Source organism: Oncorhynchus kisutch, linkage group LG24 (genome assembly GCF_002021735.2).
Source record: "Oncorhynchus kisutch isolate 150728-3 linkage group LG24, Okis_V2, whole genome shotgun sequence".
Lineage (NCBI taxonomy): Eukaryota > Metazoa > Chordata > Actinopteri > Salmoniformes > Salmonidae > Oncorhynchus > Oncorhynchus kisutch.
In genome coordinates, this window is record NC_034197.2 from 8,262,806 (window position 1) to 8,280,338 (window position 17,533).

The 17,533-nt window shown below is 41.4% G+C and overlaps 2 protein-coding genes across 6 annotated transcripts in view; both read left to right on the forward strand.

Annotated features, from left to right (window-relative positions):
• Positions 1-36: 36 nt before the first annotated feature.
• On the forward strand, positions 37-8,107 carry fam3a (FAM3 metabolism regulating signaling molecule A). Of its 4 annotated transcripts, none has more exons than XM_020459076.2 (10): positions 37-1,216; positions 1,478-1,536; positions 1,667-1,774; positions 2,625-2,648; positions 2,837-2,960; positions 3,537-3,595; positions 3,743-3,793; positions 4,050-4,134; positions 4,604-4,730; positions 5,392-8,107. In XM_020459076.2, the coding sequence occupies exons 2-10, from the start codon at positions 1,524-1,526 to the stop codon at positions 5,488-5,490; spliced, it is 690 nt and encodes a 229-aa protein (XP_020314665.1). In that variant the 5' UTR covers positions 37-1,216; positions 1,478-1,523; the 3' UTR covers positions 5,491-8,107. The 4 variants fall into 4 exon arrangements, with proteins under 4 accessions (XP_020314665.1, XP_020314663.1, XP_031659732.1 ...); XM_020459074.2 differs by having other exon boundaries at positions 85-739; positions 2,625-2,660; XM_031803872.1 differs by having other exon boundaries at positions 85-739.
• Positions 8,108-8,760: 653 nt separating this feature from the next.
• Positions 8,761-17,533, forward strand: part of wnk3 (WNK lysine deficient protein kinase 3) — a 78,810-nt gene continuing 70,037 nt past the window's right edge. For both annotated transcript variants that reach the window (XM_031803868.1, XM_031803869.1), the window contains exon 1: positions 8,761-8,955. The gene's annotated coding sequence lies outside the window, so the exon portion shown is untranslated. The remainder of the gene's footprint in view (positions 8,956-17,533) is intronic.

The window sequence follows — 17,533 nt, forward strand, 5'->3', positions numbered from 1 at the left end:
GACAGCAGAGATAATATTGGGGGAGTTCGTTTTGCATGGCCCGATGCACCGGGTGTGTAGAGTTTTCTCTTGAGGACCAATGGAGTCAAAGACAATTCAGTATGAAGATAGGCAGGAACTGCTTCTCCAATAGAGATCTCCGATAACGCTTGTAGGCGATGTCATGGCGACGTTGGCTAGCTAAGCTCATAGATGCGGTAAAAAAAAAGTCAATGAACTTGACCAAAACAATGGAATTGCCATGGAAACGCGTGGGTGAAAGGGCGGTTGGGGAAACCGCATCAATACGGAGAAACACGTCATCGGGTCTAACGGTCGATTCGACCGGTGCGAGTCCTTCAATTCAAAGGCACTCCTTCGATGTAATGGTGTTTTTGACAAAAATGAAAACGTGTCAGTCTGTCACTTTCAGGAGGTTGGAGTAATACCATGTTCAACTAAAGACGTTGCCTCGAATCTAGAAAATTAACAACTAAGGAATCATTTTTTTCTTCTCTCACTGACTTCTGAAAACCCAAACCCCGGCCTGTTCATCTTGTTCGGTCGAGCAAGCGTTCCCGAAAGTCTCGCGATATTGCATCTCTGTGTTTAGAAACTATGTGATGGAATTGTTTAACTAACAAAACTCCGTTACCCGGGGTACCGGGCCATGCAAATCGAATTCGACCAATGTTGCCAGAATTTACGTTAGAGCTGGTGCTCTTCTTAAGTCAGTTTTTATACCGGTTTAGACTAGGGGGTAAGTGTATTTCAAGTCATATTTTCTGAGTTTTTCTAATCCATTCTCGCTTCATATTAGTTTATGTAATGCATATGGGTGAAGATATCCCATCATATCGTCAAGATGTTTTTATGTAGCGTAGAAAAATTTACGCGCGGATGATAAACGAGCCCATGTTGCGCATACCCGTGACCGACGTCATCGACAAAATATAAGGCTCAAAACGAATCCGGAAAATCGCAAGCTTGATGAAATAAACATAAATCCTGCGTACTTGTCAAAACTGGAACGAATCAAACCTTAGAGATGGTCAACTAAGACGTCCAAATCATATTTCATTGGCTTACTTTTTTGCTTCAAAGTGTGGCTTCCCAGCAAATGTGTATTTTCACGAGGGGAAAGTCTTGAGGTTTCCTTGGAAGAAAAAGTCCCAGGTGACGAACTGGCGATTTACCAGCTGGGACAATCGATTATTCATCCTCTTTTAGACAATAGGTAGGAAATCGATATACTAATCTCAATGAAAGTTTATATATATTGTACGGTGGTTGGGTGTTGCCACTTTGCCCTCCTAGCAGTGGGCACCTTCTCTTCACTCCTCCCCCATGTCTTATCGAATCCATCTCGTTGGTAGAGATTACTGTAATTTGATAAATGTATCATTTTAAGATTTCAAACATCATTGTTCTCCAGTGAAAAGTGCTTACTGACGTTACTATTAGTCTCTGTTTCATTGTTTGTTTTTTCTATCCCTAGAACTACTTGCCTGTCTGCCCTTGCTTCTGAAATAAATAAATAAATAATGAGATTGGCAGGTAAGAATTGATATCCTTACCAAAACTGTCTGTGTCATGTGTGAGAAAGTGTGTGTGCGCCCATCTATCTAATGAATGTAATGTACTGTTGTTGATCATTCTAATGTAATGATTTGTGTTTGTGTGCCAGGGCCAATGCGAGCTGTGGCTGTGCTGCTATTGCTGGGCCTCACATGGGTGTTAGCCAGCTCCATACTCGGAGGGGACAGCAGCTCATTGGTCAAACACTTCTTCAGTGGTAAGAGACAACCCCACTGCTGTTCTCTGTATGTATGTTTTATAATCTACATGTTTTGGATTGAGCCCAATCTTGATGAAACATAGCTGACCAGTGTGCATGTGAGATTTGGTTCTGTTTGCTGAAATAATATAGAACTAAACTGAACTTTGATCAAACAGTGTAGGAGAAAATTCATGACTATGGTTGATTTTTCCAGTGTCTAGACTGTTCTCCCAGAAGTAAACATAGGGTTCATTAATAGACATGTGTAGGCAGAATAAAGGCTGCGCTCAGGTGAATGGACAGAGCTGGATAAACAAAGAGTTAACCATTGGACACATCATAACATGTGTGCCTTAGTTATTTAATATAGGCACCAAAAGCCATGTATCTGTAATAAGAACATATGTTTGTACCAACCAAGTATTACTAGAAAAGCACTTATTAGGAAATTATATATGCAATAAATGTATATATTTTTTTGTACTAACACTATGGTGCCGCCACCAATATAATCTAAACTGAGCAGATGTGAGCGTTAACAAGCAAGAATTGAGACCGGAAGATAATGGTGGTGAGAGGCCAAGGGGTGTTAGTCATCTACATAGAGGGAAGTGACCATGTGTGTTATTTGAAGATCGATATTTATAAACGCCTCTTAGGTCTGTAAATAAGAAAAGTCCGTTCCATGGAATTGCTCGGCTTTGTTACTTTTTGTAATAAAGTCTTTGAATTTACAAGCTCTGATATCTGGGAAATATTTGACTCAATATTTCCACGACAACAGTTATAAGAATTGACAACATTGCTGATTCAAGCTATGATTCAGTTGATTGATTGTGTCATTCCCTGTTTATCTTTTCTACAGGGACAAACGAGGAGCCAACAGCTGGTATGTGGCAAGGTTAAGACCATTATTTACAGTGGCAATCACTTAGTTTGAAGCGTTGTATTTTGGAACCTTTCAATGTCAGTGGGACAGTGCTAATTTATGTCCCTTAGTAGAGAACCATATTCCCCGCCTGGGTACACTTTCATTCTATTGTGCTAATTCAGGTCTGCTCTCTTGCCCTCTTCCAGAGACCAAACCACGCAGGTACAAGTGTGGTCTGTCGGCTCCATGTCCTCAGAAACATCTGGCCTTCCGTCTTGTCTCTGGAGCCGCCAACGTCATTGGGCCCAAAATCTGCCTGGAGGATAAGATGTGAGAATTTGTCTATCAATCACACTCTCTCTCGCCAACTCTCTCTCTCCATCCATCCATCTCTCACTCTCTCTACCCCTTCTTTGTTCTTGTTATTTCTCCCATCTCTCTCTCTTTGCCATAATCTCATTTAAACCAGGCCTTAAAGTTTGCCTGAAGAGCTGAATGCAAGTATTTAATAATAATAAATTACATTTTATTTCTTTGTCTGACTTGCTGTCTTTCTAGCCTTGTCCCAGATCTTTGTGCAGTCTTGCCAACTCCTATGATCAATGACCATATGAGTTGGCAAGAAAACACAAACAGATCTGGGACCAGGCTAGTCCATCAATCTGGTGGTTTTGTCTGTAGCATCATCCCTTCTTTCTGCCTTTCATTCTGTTCGTGGCGAGTTTCCTGAAAGCTTAGTAGCTCTAAGCTCATCTCTCATCTTTTGTCTATTGCCTACAGTGGGTTTAGGATGGTCTTAGTGCTACAAAGCTTTTGGGAAAACCGACCCCTGAACAGTATGTTGACAAAATAATTGTGCTCTTGTACCCTTCTCGCCTCCCAACCTCTCCTATTTCTCCCCCTCAGCCTTGTGAGCAGTGTCAAGAACAATGTTGGCAGAGGACTAAACATTGCTTTAGTAAATGGTAAGAAATTAGAATCTCACTCATACTAATACAAATCTTGATAAAGTAAAATTTTCCAATTGAGTTCCGAATAGTGATGCTTGATTAACTGTTGAATTATGTGTGTACTCATTTCTTACACCACTACTTCATGTTTCTTCTCTTCAGGGGTATCGGGAGAGCTCTTAGACACTAAATCTTTTGATATGTGGGCAGGAGGTGAGAGGATTAAACTAGCTAATATTAATGTGCTGTTCTGTGAAATAAGGGGTACAACTGGGGCCGGTTTCCCGGACAGCGATTAAGTCTAGTCCTGGACTAAGAAGCACTATCAGTAGAGAATCTCCATTGAACCTGCTGTTAAATCCAGAACTAGAATCAATCTGTGTGCAGGAAACCAACCCATGTTGTTCTGATAAATCCAGGTGTTTAACCGTTCCCCTTTTAAGACATCGTCTCTGTCCTACATTCTCAGATGTAACTGACCTGTTGAAGTATCTACGGCCCCTACATGAGGGAACACTTGTGTTTGTAGCTTCCTTTGATGATCCTGCCACAAAGTAAGAGTCCAGAATATTCTCTCTCCACACTCGACCCCCCCCCACACCCCCAGAGAGTTGTTATAGTGCAGTTTCTGCCCCCTTGGCACTGCTAAGTGAGTTCCAGTCACATGCAAAACTTTTAACACTGGTTATTACGCCCTGTGGCACACGCACAGAATTCTGGAGGGGCGAGTTGTTTAGTTTTGCTTAGCAAAACCAGATTAACAGTGAAGTACACCACTACAGTGCAGCTACATCTAAAAATGTACATTTGCATCCTGGCAACTTTTAATGCAGTTCTGTATGTCTTGAAAAACAACTCTAAGGGACAAAGATTAACACTACTCTGACTAAAAAGCATACTTAATGGAGAATCTCCACTGAAAATTTCCAAGACCAGGCTTAATATTTGTCCAGGAAACTGTCTCTTAATGGATATTATGGACATTATAGCCTACTTGACTGTAACCTAATGTGTCTCTGTCAGGTTGAATGACGAGGCACGTCGTCTGTTTGAGGAGCTGGGTAGCACAGTAGTGAAGGAGCTCACCTTCAGAGACAGCTGGGTGTTTGTAGGAGCCAAGGGAATCGAGAACAAGAGTCCTTTCGAACAGGTAGACTATCTTTACCGTAAGCCACATTTACGCAACTTAAACGGTGATCCTGCATAGAATTGGGTGTGCTTGAACATGTGTATGTGTGTGATGAGGATCATTGACCTCTGACACATGAGGCACCTGTACACTCACCGTTCCCTTCCTTGTAGCTCTGTCCATAGGTAATATATCTATGGCTCTGTCAGTGTGTTCGTTCTGTAAAGCAGGGGTTCTCAATCTTTTTTGGGTTCGGGGACCCCTTTTGTGTTTGCAAATTCATCATCGGAACACAACTGGTTTGTGATTTTTAAAAACGATTACAAGAAGTTTTACTATGATGTCTGCTGCAGTACATGGCTGGACGAACCAAGTCTTGGGCCCGGGGAAAGAGAATTTACCAGGCATCGGAGAGATTTTGCAGTTCAAGCTAATTTCCTGCGATTCTTCTCATTTTATTATTGGGCAGAGATTTTTTTTGTTACACCTTTAATGCTAATATCCTGCAATTCTACACAGTTTGCCACTGGGCAGAGGGAACATGGCAGTTTTAAAGCCTACATTACAGTGCATTTATGTTGACATTTTTTTTTCTTCAATTATATACTTTTGCACGGACCCACTTTGAGAACCCCTGCTGTAAAGCCTAATGTTCATGCACTCTCTATCTCCCTCCCCCTAGCGTATGAAGAACAGTAAGAGCAGTAACAAGTATGAAGGCTGGCCGGAGTCTCTCGAAATGGACGGCTGTATCCCCCTCCGTGCCCCCTTAGAGAATTAAACACTCTCTGCAGGTACATGTATCCCTTCCTCCACTCTCTCCTAATGAGTGCACACTCATCATCATGGATTTAACGATGGTGGGACCCCTCCAGCCAATGCTTAGGCCCGACACCGATCCAATGCTCTTAATAACGCGGAGTGTGCAAGACAAGTGCACATTTTGGGAGACGGGTGGAGTGTTGGAATGCAGACCGTTTAAGGACTAGCACCTTTTGAGACCCAATGTTTCTCTGGTTCTAAGGTTAGCAACACATATCTATTTGAGAAACTGTTGCAGCAGAAGCATGGACGATGATTGTTTGACTTCCTCGATTTCCAGGCTTCGTCGCGTTCATTCTGATTAGTGAGACTTGGGATGGACTGGGACCAGAATTATATATATTTTTCTTTCATTGAGGCCCCTGTTATTAGCCAAACAATGATCATTTTGTGCAAAAACAACCATTTAAAACAGGCCGAATGGTCTTAAGATGGACCAGCCCATCTGGCATTTGTCAGAACTGCCCTATGGCCAGTCTGTCCCTGATGAGACTCAGGAGTATGGTATTGGTAATGTAAGACAACAGTTAAGTTGGACAAAAAAATGCTCTGTTACAAAATCATGGAACTACAGGCTCCTACAATACTTTTTCTGTTTTTGGTCAAGTAACACATGCTGCAAAGGACATCCCTTGATTGATTGGAATCTCACTGTGACAATGCTGGAGCTCAATAGGCTAGCTTGACTGATGGTTGAAGCAACTGTTTGCACTTGACATCTGAACTTGGCATTTATTTAATCATTTGAGGCCTAATAACTTTGCTGAAATAACAGGTGACCACAGATCGAGGTAAGGGATATTTCAGAGACCAAATGTTTGATGACCAAATGCATAGAAGTGGAAAAAGGTCCAAAAAAAATACATGTAAATGCTTGACAGAAATGAATAACTGAAACAAGTTTAAAAAAAATAAGAGGCCAGAGAACACTGCCTATCTGAATGGACATTGACCAGAATACAATTTAGGTATAATAGATAGTAAGTAGTTTATGAGCAATATGTTATTGCTGGCTGTTCTAAGATCTGTTTTGTGCTAAATTAAGATTAAAATACATTCATATTTTGTACCCTAGGTTTAATATAAAAAAATTAACGATTTCAATTAAGTTGTGGCTGTCTGCTATAGTGCCAACTCCTTGTCATTCATTGTCATGTCAAACATTTGGCTTGACAATGGGCAAGTGCAATTGAGTTGCAAGGGGCACAAACACATCTGGGACCAGGCTAAAGTGCTGAAAATTCCCACCTTTTATAGATAACTTGCTGTGCAGCAATCATTGTTTGTTTAGCAAATGTATACAGTGTCTTTGAGTAATCTTGTGTATTTGGCGTGGAATAGAACTAGCCTAGTCTAGAATCCTAAAGAAACTTGTTTTTACACCTCGTAGGCTATATTCATGAATTGTACACTAGAGTGACGACATTAGTGCCTAAGATAAATATTATCTTTTGAAATTGTACTGTTAGGTAACAACACTTTCCACGTGTCTCAGGCCTTGTCTTTATTTTGTTATTTGTGTAACTTTATTTGCATTTTCAAAGACAATCTCTTTCCCTGGAAAAGGTTTGATATTTATCTCAGTTTCCTCTTTGAATTTGATAGTAAAATATACATGATTTGTTGCATTTAGAATACACTGAAAACAAGCAAACCATAATGTTTTAGGTTTTGGTCCAGAAATAGACAAAGTGCTATGAAACCAAGTGTACTGTAGAATTCTTAATATTCATTTTTGTGACAAACTATTTTGTAAGTTATTAAAAGATCTCAATATTCTCTGTGTGCTGTGCGGTTTAGCCTGAGTGCCAGTCTGTGCGATCATGCCAAATCCTTGTCAATGATTGTCATGGCTTGGTAATGGAGTTGGCAAGAGCACATACAGATCTGGGACCAGGTTAGCTGTGGGTCAGTAAATTAAAATACTACCTAGAGTGTATTTTATAGGCAATCCTTTTGTGAAGTATGAGTGCATGTAAAGTATGTATTAGGCAATTACTGTCATGCATTATGGGTTGATGTAAGACAATATGAAAGATTGAATAAGCTCATGTCAGCTGAACTTAAAGAAGATCAGATCGTATGTATCAAGTGTTGCCGAGTAGGAGTGCTGATCTAGGATCAGGTTCCCCTTGTCTATGTTGGGCAAAACTGGTCCTAGAGCAGCACTCACTCTTTAGACACATAACACATACAGTACAGCCCCTGGTCCCTCCTGTCCATGTAATCCTGTGAATTATGCTTAAAAAATAAATCGATCAGGACTCAGACGCTTGAAACATGCAACAGCCCTAGACCTGTGGGAAATTGTTCATGTATAATGTCGCATCATGCTTCAGTCTTGCACTGTGCAGCGACAGCGGTCATTTCATTAGTACACCAGGGGGCGCCAAAATACTTGTTCATATTGCACTTGAGCCTCTATAGATGGGTTGGTTGTTTAGCAACAAAACCAACGCGTGCGCAACTATGGGACAAAATACGGTTGTCTTAGATATATGTAAACTATATTTCGTCTCCAATGTTTGAAATTAACTTGCACTTGTCTCTCAAATAAATCGTTACAGTTGGTTGAATAGCTGGCGATGTTTTTGTTGCCATATTAGCATTGACATGAAATCAGTCAAAACAAGACATGCTATCAACAACAAAATGAAAAACTAGCTAAAAACCAATCACTTACGATTCAACACATGGCCATTTCTTGCATTTGTTGGTGGCTATCTGTCCATCCAGAATCACAACAACTCGCGGACTTGTGCCACCGTCGAGCTTGCGTGTGCCGCCCTCTTGTGGCCCTGTTGGGTAGCGGTGGCGTGCGCACATCGGACGAGCCTGTGGCAAGTGCCTCCGCGGATTGTAGTGAGGAAAGGAGAAGCCCAGCAAAGCGTATGCGGTTACACCTTGTACACAGATGGCCGCGTGACTCGTATCTTGTCTATTAGGTACACAAATGAACGTCTGAAGGTATACGCACGTAGAGGTAGATGTACATGAATATCTCGCCACAACGAAGGCTGACGGGGAAATATGTAATCAAACCAACGAAAGCCAAGCATCTTTATGGCAGCACGTAGACATACCGCCTGCTCCCGTATAGACTGAGACTCGACGACTCGAGTGTGGATTTTCAAGTTTGGATTTACCAACAGGCAGCACCAAGGGGAAGCTACAATTTTTTAAAAGGATATAATTTGAAAACGTGTCGTATCTTGCCTATTTTGAGGGAATATTGTTTTTAAACAATTAATGGCAATGAAGTGTAATTTAAAGGTCGCTTGAGCAACGTTTGAAATATTTTGGTTAGCTATAGAGCTACATGACAGGAATATACATTTATAGGGCTTTAGCTAGCTTGCTAGCTGTCTCCTACCAGCTTCCCTATAATACATCCGAACGGACGTCAACGAGATGATACATTTAGGTAAGTGCAGTTTTCTTTCGACATTTATTTCTATTGCAATGTAACACATTTCCAACCCTGCTTTGACCGCTTGGAATATAATGTATGTTTATATTCACCGGGGTAGTTTAGCGGTCACAATGTGTCATTTGTACGCAAACTACCGAGATATCTGATTGGGGTTTTAAATGCTCCCAGCCGGTGATATCGGGTCAAATTGTCATATTTTACATGCAGCACATGGTAGACTACAATGTTCATAAATGATTTCAAAGGCTACCGGTACGTTGTTTACGTTCTGCCAGATTTTAGTAACGCGGGCGGGGATAGCCTAGTATAATGCCATCAAATGTATTATTTGCCAATTGATTTATACGTTAGCTTAGCATCCCCTGCTTAAACAACGAATGTATATTGTCATTATAACGTATCCATTTATGTTTTTTGTTTGGGGGGGGGGATTTCAAACTTTGCTATAATTATAAATTATATCAAACCCTCGCTCGCTGGAGCCTATTTTAGACTACATCCTTGTCCCCCTGCTACCGCTTCGTACATTGTTGCAGCAGCCAGTGGAAAGCAAGAAAAGAAGGCTTTTGAGGATGGACTTGCCCTTGCTGTGTTAATGGTAAACAATGTCCGGCTGTAGGCTGCAAACGCTATAACGTTGCCATTTGCTTTCTAGGTTATGATCAATCAATAATCAGTCAGTGTGTTTATTGTCTGACGACTGCCACGCCAGCCCCTATACGACAGACGGTCTATAGAAATGACTGTCTATATAAATTATTGGCTGTAAATGACAAGTGCGTTTGTAAGTCAAAATTGGCTCGGTAAAATTATTATCCTTTTTTTGCTATTTAAACAAATAGCAATATTCTTTCCTGACACCTATTTTTGGTTATTCGCTTCAGGTAGACTATTTGATGGGCAAACAACTTTTTGAGGTTTGATGGAAATGAAAAGTAATCACTTGGGATAGTGGACCTTCATATAATGCATTTAATGAAAATATAATTCATATATATATTTTTTTGTTAAACGGGAGAGTCAAAGCACTGGTTATGACTTGGATTGGATTAGCCCACAGGGAGTAATAGCACATGGGTTTTGTCTGAAATGGTACCCTATTCCCTATATGTAGTCCACTTGGAATGGGGTGCCATTTTGGATGCTGCCATGGTCTATAATAGCGATGTGCTCAATTCATTATCAGACCATTCCTCCTTAATAGAAATGTTGACGACTTCATGTTGAACCCTTGAATACAACCACTGAAAGCCATAATGAGTACAGCATCCATATTCTTAATAAATCGCAATACCAAAATTAAATGCTATGAAACCGTTTGCTTCAGAGGTGATGCTCTCTGTAGCATAGAAATAGAATAAGTACCCTATCAAATTCCTATGACTTGAGATGCTTCTGCCATTCTAATCATTATTTTTCTATCTGCAGTACGGTATCAGGCTCATCCATCCACACATGGGAGAGCGCTCCAATAGTTGTGTCCTTTAAGCCACTTTAGTACTCTTTGTTTGTCTGAAACAATTCAGTTCAAACGTGATCAGCTTATCCTCGGTCAGTTGTAATGATGTGTAATAAGACAAAGGACTGATTTCATCCATGGATAGGAAGAAGCTCCAGGAATAGCAAGTCACTAGTCATGTGTAGTGGGCCTAGTAATAGCAATAAAAGAGCTCATTCATCCATTGTGATTGGAGCTTGAGTAGATAAGAGTTTGATGCGTGGTAATACAATAAAACCGGTTGATCCATCCATTGTGATGAGAGCTCCACTCCAGTAGTCGGCCTAAGCCACTTTAGTAACATGTTGTAATCCTGACTCATCATGTAGCCATCTGCTGATTATGGCTCTCTCACCTGGATTAGATAGACTGTTCAGTGGGGAAGGAGAAGAGGGGAGAGAGGACAGGAGAGGGTGTGAAAGAGTCAGATAATTATCTAACCATCTATTATCCTGCTCTTTCTCTCTCTCTCTTGCTCTCGCTCTCTGAGGGATCTGGTAGTGAACGGTCCACTGTGCGCTTGATACCTTCACTACCCTCTGTCTCACATGCTTGACCTGGATTTGACAAAAATAGTTGCTGTGTTTTTCAGCCCTTTGGTTTCCCTAATGGGTAGAGTACAATCATTGTGTTCGATTCAAGAATCAAAGTTCAGTTTTTCAACACATTTCCAACTCCCAGTCTATCTGTAGATGCAGGACAGGAGCAACATGTCAAAGAGTCGGATACTGTGATGTCGATTTATTATGAGAGGAAGGAAGTTTAACTTTGATGATTTTATATTTTCAAAGTCAGATAAGGTGTTTTATTACCATTTGATCCTCTCTTATCAAGAAAGATGATTTTTGTATACCGTGGTGGTGGTTGTTGGACAGTCTGCCGTTTGTGTACAACTGCACATTTTCATTCAGCTTTTATCCAAATACAAAAAGTTTCTCTTCATGGTAAGTTGCTCAACTATAGACCTGTAAGCTGAAGATCAGTGTTTTGGGCTTTGTTATACTGTAAGTTAGCCTAACTGTCTCCGGTGGGTTATTTACCAGTGTCTCTGTTCATCTCATTATCCATCCCACCTCTGGGCCAAAGTCTAACCAGTGAAATTAATGAAGCTGTTATGTTAATCATCTTTTGATATCGGACAGTTCCAGTTACGTGCATGCCTTTCAAGTTAGGATTTGACCAGTAGCCTCTGAATGAATTCCAGATTCCTGGTACTTGTTACTTTGACCAATAGAACACATGCTTTCATCTCATCAAAGTACTATATTCCTATTGGTTCTCCTTAGATTAGCTCCCAAGTGGCGCAGCGGTCTAAGGCACTGCATCTCAGTGCTAGAGGTGTCACTACAGACCCTGGTTTGATTCCAGGCTGTATCACAACCGGCTGTGATTGTGCGCTGCCCTGTGGGAAAAACCAATTGGCCCAGCGTCGTCCGGGTTTGGCCGGTGTAGGCCGCCATTGTAAATAAGAATTTGTTCTTAATGTTCTTATTAACTGACTTGCCTAGTTAAATTAAAATAAAGATTGAAATGTAAATTCAGATGTATGAAAGATACCGTGACACTGTAGAAATGCTCCTGCAGTTTTATTGTGCAACGTTTCCACCCCAAGGTCTTCGTCAGGCTGAGCTAATTTTATTGGCCTTATTTTGCCTGCTGTCAAGAGTACAATGTAGCAACGACTCTTTTATTAAAACTTTTCTTTCCAAAACGCACACCTCCCTGGCGGTCGGTTTTTGTTCTCTGCTCACGTGATTAAGGTTTCTCCGAGCTCTGATGCTGCTGATTTAGTAGCCTACCAAACTTGCTAACTGCCTGGTACTCAGCACTCTATTGTCCCTCTAATCACTCTGACATCAATGCAAATGTGATTGAAAATCTAATCAAACACTTCATGAGTGCTCATGTTGCGCAACATTTCTATAGACTATGCAAAACTGCGTGAGCTTTCTATAGGCTAGCCATACTATATTTATTTCTCAAATTTCCTAATATTAAGCACATTGCTTCGCTTCACAACAGGAGTATTACCTACCTGGTTGGCAGGAAAATGAACCATGGGAAAAGCGTCCCCCATTTTTTTTATCTAAGTGCATAGTCCTCCATTCGCTATTTAAGTGCATAGATGACATGTTTTTTTTCTCTATGCCCCTTTCTCTCGAGATGCATGAAACTAATATCACACACACATATAATTTAGTATATGTGAAGACGACATTAAATTAAGAATAGGCTAATATTGTCACCCATCAGACTATCACTTGTGAATGATGGCCAGTTTATGCAGGCAAGAAACAGCTCGTACTTTTTCAAATCATAGTTGTACACCTCATGTATCCTAGCCCATAGGCCTATATGTTTTGGTGAGGTTTGTATCACAACTAAAGTGGACAAATAACTTCTTAAAATGAAGCACATTCATCCGCTTTATAACTTGTATGCCAGTTTGGGGAAGAATTTTCACCATAAAAATGCAGCTTTATAATAAAGCGTTACATGCATAATCACATTTGCCGTCACTTTTCCAGCTAATTCATTGCATTTTGGAACATTCGCTCTTATAGCCTATAATGTGCACATTGCTGCGCTTATAATGTGAAAAAATAGCTTAATAGTTTATAAAATAATTAAAAGAATTAAACGATCAGCCTCATTGCTTTTAAAACATTTTTTGATGTGAGTGTTTGTATTAATTTGGGATCTATCGCATCACACAACTGTCCCAGAGTATGTTTGGAATATTTATTTCTTGCACAGTTCTAACATCTTAAATATGTGCCTCAGAATTAGTTTTACAGGGATTCGGGCAGTTGCATCCCCGATGTGTCTGTCTTCTGTCACTTGTAGCCTATTTCTTAGCTGAAATGCCTGTGAGAAGGACCCGATCATGTGACGGGCATTGGCTACATCTGAGAGAGCCATGTGAGTGAGAGGTGCTTCGGAACACGGCAGCCGGGAGATGGACATTTATAATTAGCCTATTATATTCAGCCCAAGGGCACGACGGCCACATAAGGCATGGATTTTTAGGGGGCATTACAGCCACACAAGGAGGATGCCGCCGGGAAATTATCAAGTGTTTGTCAAATTGTGGATGAGAGACTGATGAAGTGTGTGCAGATTGTGACTTTTTTCAGATCATTAGTCCCTTCATGCAGCCTTAGAATGTATTAAACATCAAAACATATTACCCAACATTTGTATCTCTACTAAAGTGGCATAAATAACTCTAAATTAAGCATATAAGAGGACCTGTTTCTTTGTTAATCGCTCAACACAGAATGTGCGCACTTCCTTTGAAATAATTTGGAGAAAATATCCTTTCCATTTTATTCAGCTGTGTTCAATTTTATTCTTCATACTATAAAATAATACCATGGAATTCGAAGCAAATCTTGTCTGATAAATGAACTAGTGTAGCCCACAGCCATATGGCATAGCCAGATCAGGGCCTAACATAAGGACAACTTAAGAATGTGCTATTCTGGTCTTCTGAAATGGACTACATTTTCTTTATCATGTTACTTTAGAATAAATAATGGATTTATTGTGATGGTGTAGGCTATATTACATGGATTTAATAGACTTTAAAAAATGTAGATGTTCCAAAGGTCTGCTTCAGTGGCTTGTAGGCTATGCACTATGCTAAATGTGTTTATGCTAATTAACGGTCAATTACAGTGAGACCGGCAGTTATTTGCTTGACAATCACCGGCTGACAAAATGTCATGAGCCCTAAATGAGTTTATGAGAATTCCTCTGTCCTTGTCCCCCCGTCCCCCCCGTCCCCATATTCACCCGTGTTCCCCCCGCCCTCTCCCGTGCCTCGTCCCCTCCCCTGTCTTCCCCCTCCATTCATATCCATGCATGTCTCCCCTCCAACCTAGAAGGGTTTGAACCAATAGCAAACTTATGAGGGTTCCTCCATCCGTGTCCCCCGCTCCTCACTCCCCATGTCCCCATCCATCCCTGTCTGTCTGCCGTGGGTTTGAACCCACCAATAGCAAGGAGTGATAGATCAGCGTGGCGGTGGCATCTGGGCACCAAACTCAAAGAAATACAACCACTAGAACAGTATCTAAATTCAAGTCAATGATGCCATAATGAGTGGACTGGCATTGATTTTGTGCAGTGATTCTATTTCTATGACTGCTGTGCCCTGGACAGTGCAAATCATCTCAGGGCAAAACTTGCAGAGCTTCTACTCCTTATGCTCCCTGTCACACAGTCAAGTCACTCAGCCTGTAGTAATATTTCTATGTTAATGGAATCCAATCTCTCCACTAATTTTTATCTACGCCCATTCCAACCTCTCATTCCTATCTGACTCTCATTTGTCTTTAATTGTATTTTTCTCTGTCCCACTCCTCCCTGTGCAAACGGTGGTTGTTTTTGTTCAAGCAGAAATGTAGCTATAGTCACTGCTTTCATTCACACACACTGGTACATATTTTATCAGGGAAAATCCCCTCCAACCCCCTTTTTGTCTGTGTCACCCCCCTCTCTTTCTCTCGCTCTTGTTCTCTTTCACACACACATTTTTCCCACCCCTTCAAACCATCCAGCCCCCCTCCTGCCTGCGGTTTCTCTCTCTCTCTCCTCCTTTCTCTCTCTCTCTGTCCCCCCTTTATTCACACTTTTCATCAAACTCATGTCCCAACATCTGTCTCCCTCCCAGTCACACACAGCCCCCAATTACATGCACAAACACACACACGCACTAGTAATGGGAAGTTCGGCTCTTTTTGCTGACTCAGATTTTTTTTGACTAGTTCAGTCAAAAGAACAGCTCTTTCGACTCATTTCATTCATTTTAATCAGTAATGCCCAGAGCACGCAGGACCCCCTACTGCTGAACTGAAAACTCAAAAGTCATGATTCTATAAGCCTCTCGTTTACCATAGGGGGCACGCAGTGCCCCGTACCAGCGTACTATGAACTAAAACTCAGGAGTCATGATTCTATAAGCCTCTCGTTCACATGGCAGTCAACATAGGGGACTTATTGGAGCTGTCATTTGTGACTGAGACTTGTAAAAAGTGTGATTTTAATCAATGTACATTTGTTTATTTCTAGGCATACAAATACGATTCTTTCTTGATACATTTGAAACAAGGTCTAGTTGTGGCCTCAACCGGACTAGATTGTGAACGACTTTTTGCGGAATGCATTGCTTGACTGCTGTGGGGGTGATAAGCACATTATTGTTTGCGAACTGCAGCCCCGCCAAACAATCTGTTCTCGAGTTTGAGTTTTTTTAAGCGGAGTCTGTGTATGCTTTGGTTCTATAAAGCTGTGTCCATCATAGCATTCAATAATCAATTAATTGACATATTGGACCATGCGATCAATTATCAGTTCTTAACATTTTTCTTCTTTATGCTGCCTGCAGTGTGATCTATTTTCCTGTGAACATATGATAGACGGTTGTTGGTCGTAGCACGTCTCTGAAGCCACTGAGTCGGAGGTGCGTGTATTAATCCTGCTGTAGGACTAGCAAGTAAAACGAATGACTAAAATTAACCAGTCACTCAAAAAACAAATGACTCTCGAGTCAGTAAAAAGAGTCGTTCAAAAAGAATGACTCGTTCGCGAACTGCGCATCACACACACACACACACACACACACACACACACACACACACACACACACACACACTGGCATGCACCCCCATTCCCCTGGCTCCTCCTTTGTCTGCCTGACTAAATCTACAGAGGCCGTTCAGTCCCAGGGGATTAATGTGTGTATACCCACAAAGGGGGGGATGAAACGAGGCAGGGAGGGAGGGATGAAACGAGGCAGGGAGGGAGGGATGAAACGAGGCAGGGAGGGAGGGATGAAACGAGGCAGGGAGGGAGGGATGAAAAGAGGCAGGGAGGGAGGGAGAAATGTACCACAGTGTTAGTTTGCAGTTTAGTGTGAGAGAGGGACCCTCAGTCTATTCTCCATATCTAACTATGTGATTGAGAGTGTGGTAGCCTAAATTATGTGATTTAGTTTCCCATGTTTGAATTGTCCTGTAAAATGTTCAAACTTTGACTTCCAGTTTCTTTAGAGGAGTTGCGGGTAAAATGAAAGGAAGCAATAACCCATACCTTAAACTTTTTGCAATAATCAACTGAATGTGCCATGGTGATTTTTGCTGTGCATTTCAAAAAACTATTAGGCCTTGTTATTAGCACGACTGCAGGTGTACATACCGATATGCTCCGTAAAGGGCCTGGAGGGACAGGGAGGCAGAATACAGCATGTATTGAATGTTCACATCTCATTACACGTAAGCCTAGTTGATGTAACTGCATTACTGCAAGGCTGAATGGCTGGGATTCAGACCAGTATTGACATGTGATTGCAAACATGTGCCTTCACACGAAAACACAGGAGTTGTGTCTCAAATGGCACCTATTCCCTATATAGTGCAGTACTTTTGACCAGATGCCTAGGCACACTATTGACCAGGGACCTGGTCAAAACATTTGCACTTTACAGGGAATAGGGTGCCAAACGCTAGTTTTTGTCAGGGCTCTGGTCAAAAGTAGTGCACTATATAGGGAATAGGGTGCTTTTTGGGACAGTACCGTGGTGGTTTAACATTTTCTGCCTACATAGGCGGTCATTTGCCAGGTGTCAGGAAATTCCTTTTGACATTCATTTTTATATATTTTTTAAGGGGACATGTTTGTGTGTGTGCGCGCATGCCTGTATGTGCGTGAGTGTACGTTACACACGTCTGTGTGTGTACGTGCATATTTGTGGGTGTGTTTGTGTGTGAGAGAAAGAGGGATGGGCTGTGTGAATGTGTTTGATGCACTGTGATAACTGTCCGGTATGTGGATGTGGCGGTCATTACATAGGAACTCCTTACCTTACGGAACACTTGAAAATAAGCTGTTGTTTAAAGGAGAACTTCCCTTTCTGTTGTTTTGTCTCCTGCGCCACCCATTTCATGCTGAGGCCTTACCAATCCATGTCTGTCTGATTCATAGACTCACTTATATAGTATGTTTGTCCCCACTGTCTGTGGTCTCTTGGTATGTCTGTCTAACCTGGTCCTAGTTCTGTTTGTGCTG

Bases quoted from the DNA above. Each gene is read 5' to 3' on its own strand.
- fam3a (XM_020459074.2), top strand. The intron at 1,775-2,624 runs GTAAGAGACAAC...TCTTTTCTACAG, and splicing joins GGTCAAACACTTCTTCAGTG to GGACAAACGAGGAGCCAACA. The intron at 3,794-4,049 runs GTGAGAGGATTA...CTACATTCTCAG, and splicing joins TTTTGATATGTGGGCAGGAG to ATGTAACTGACCTGTTGAAG.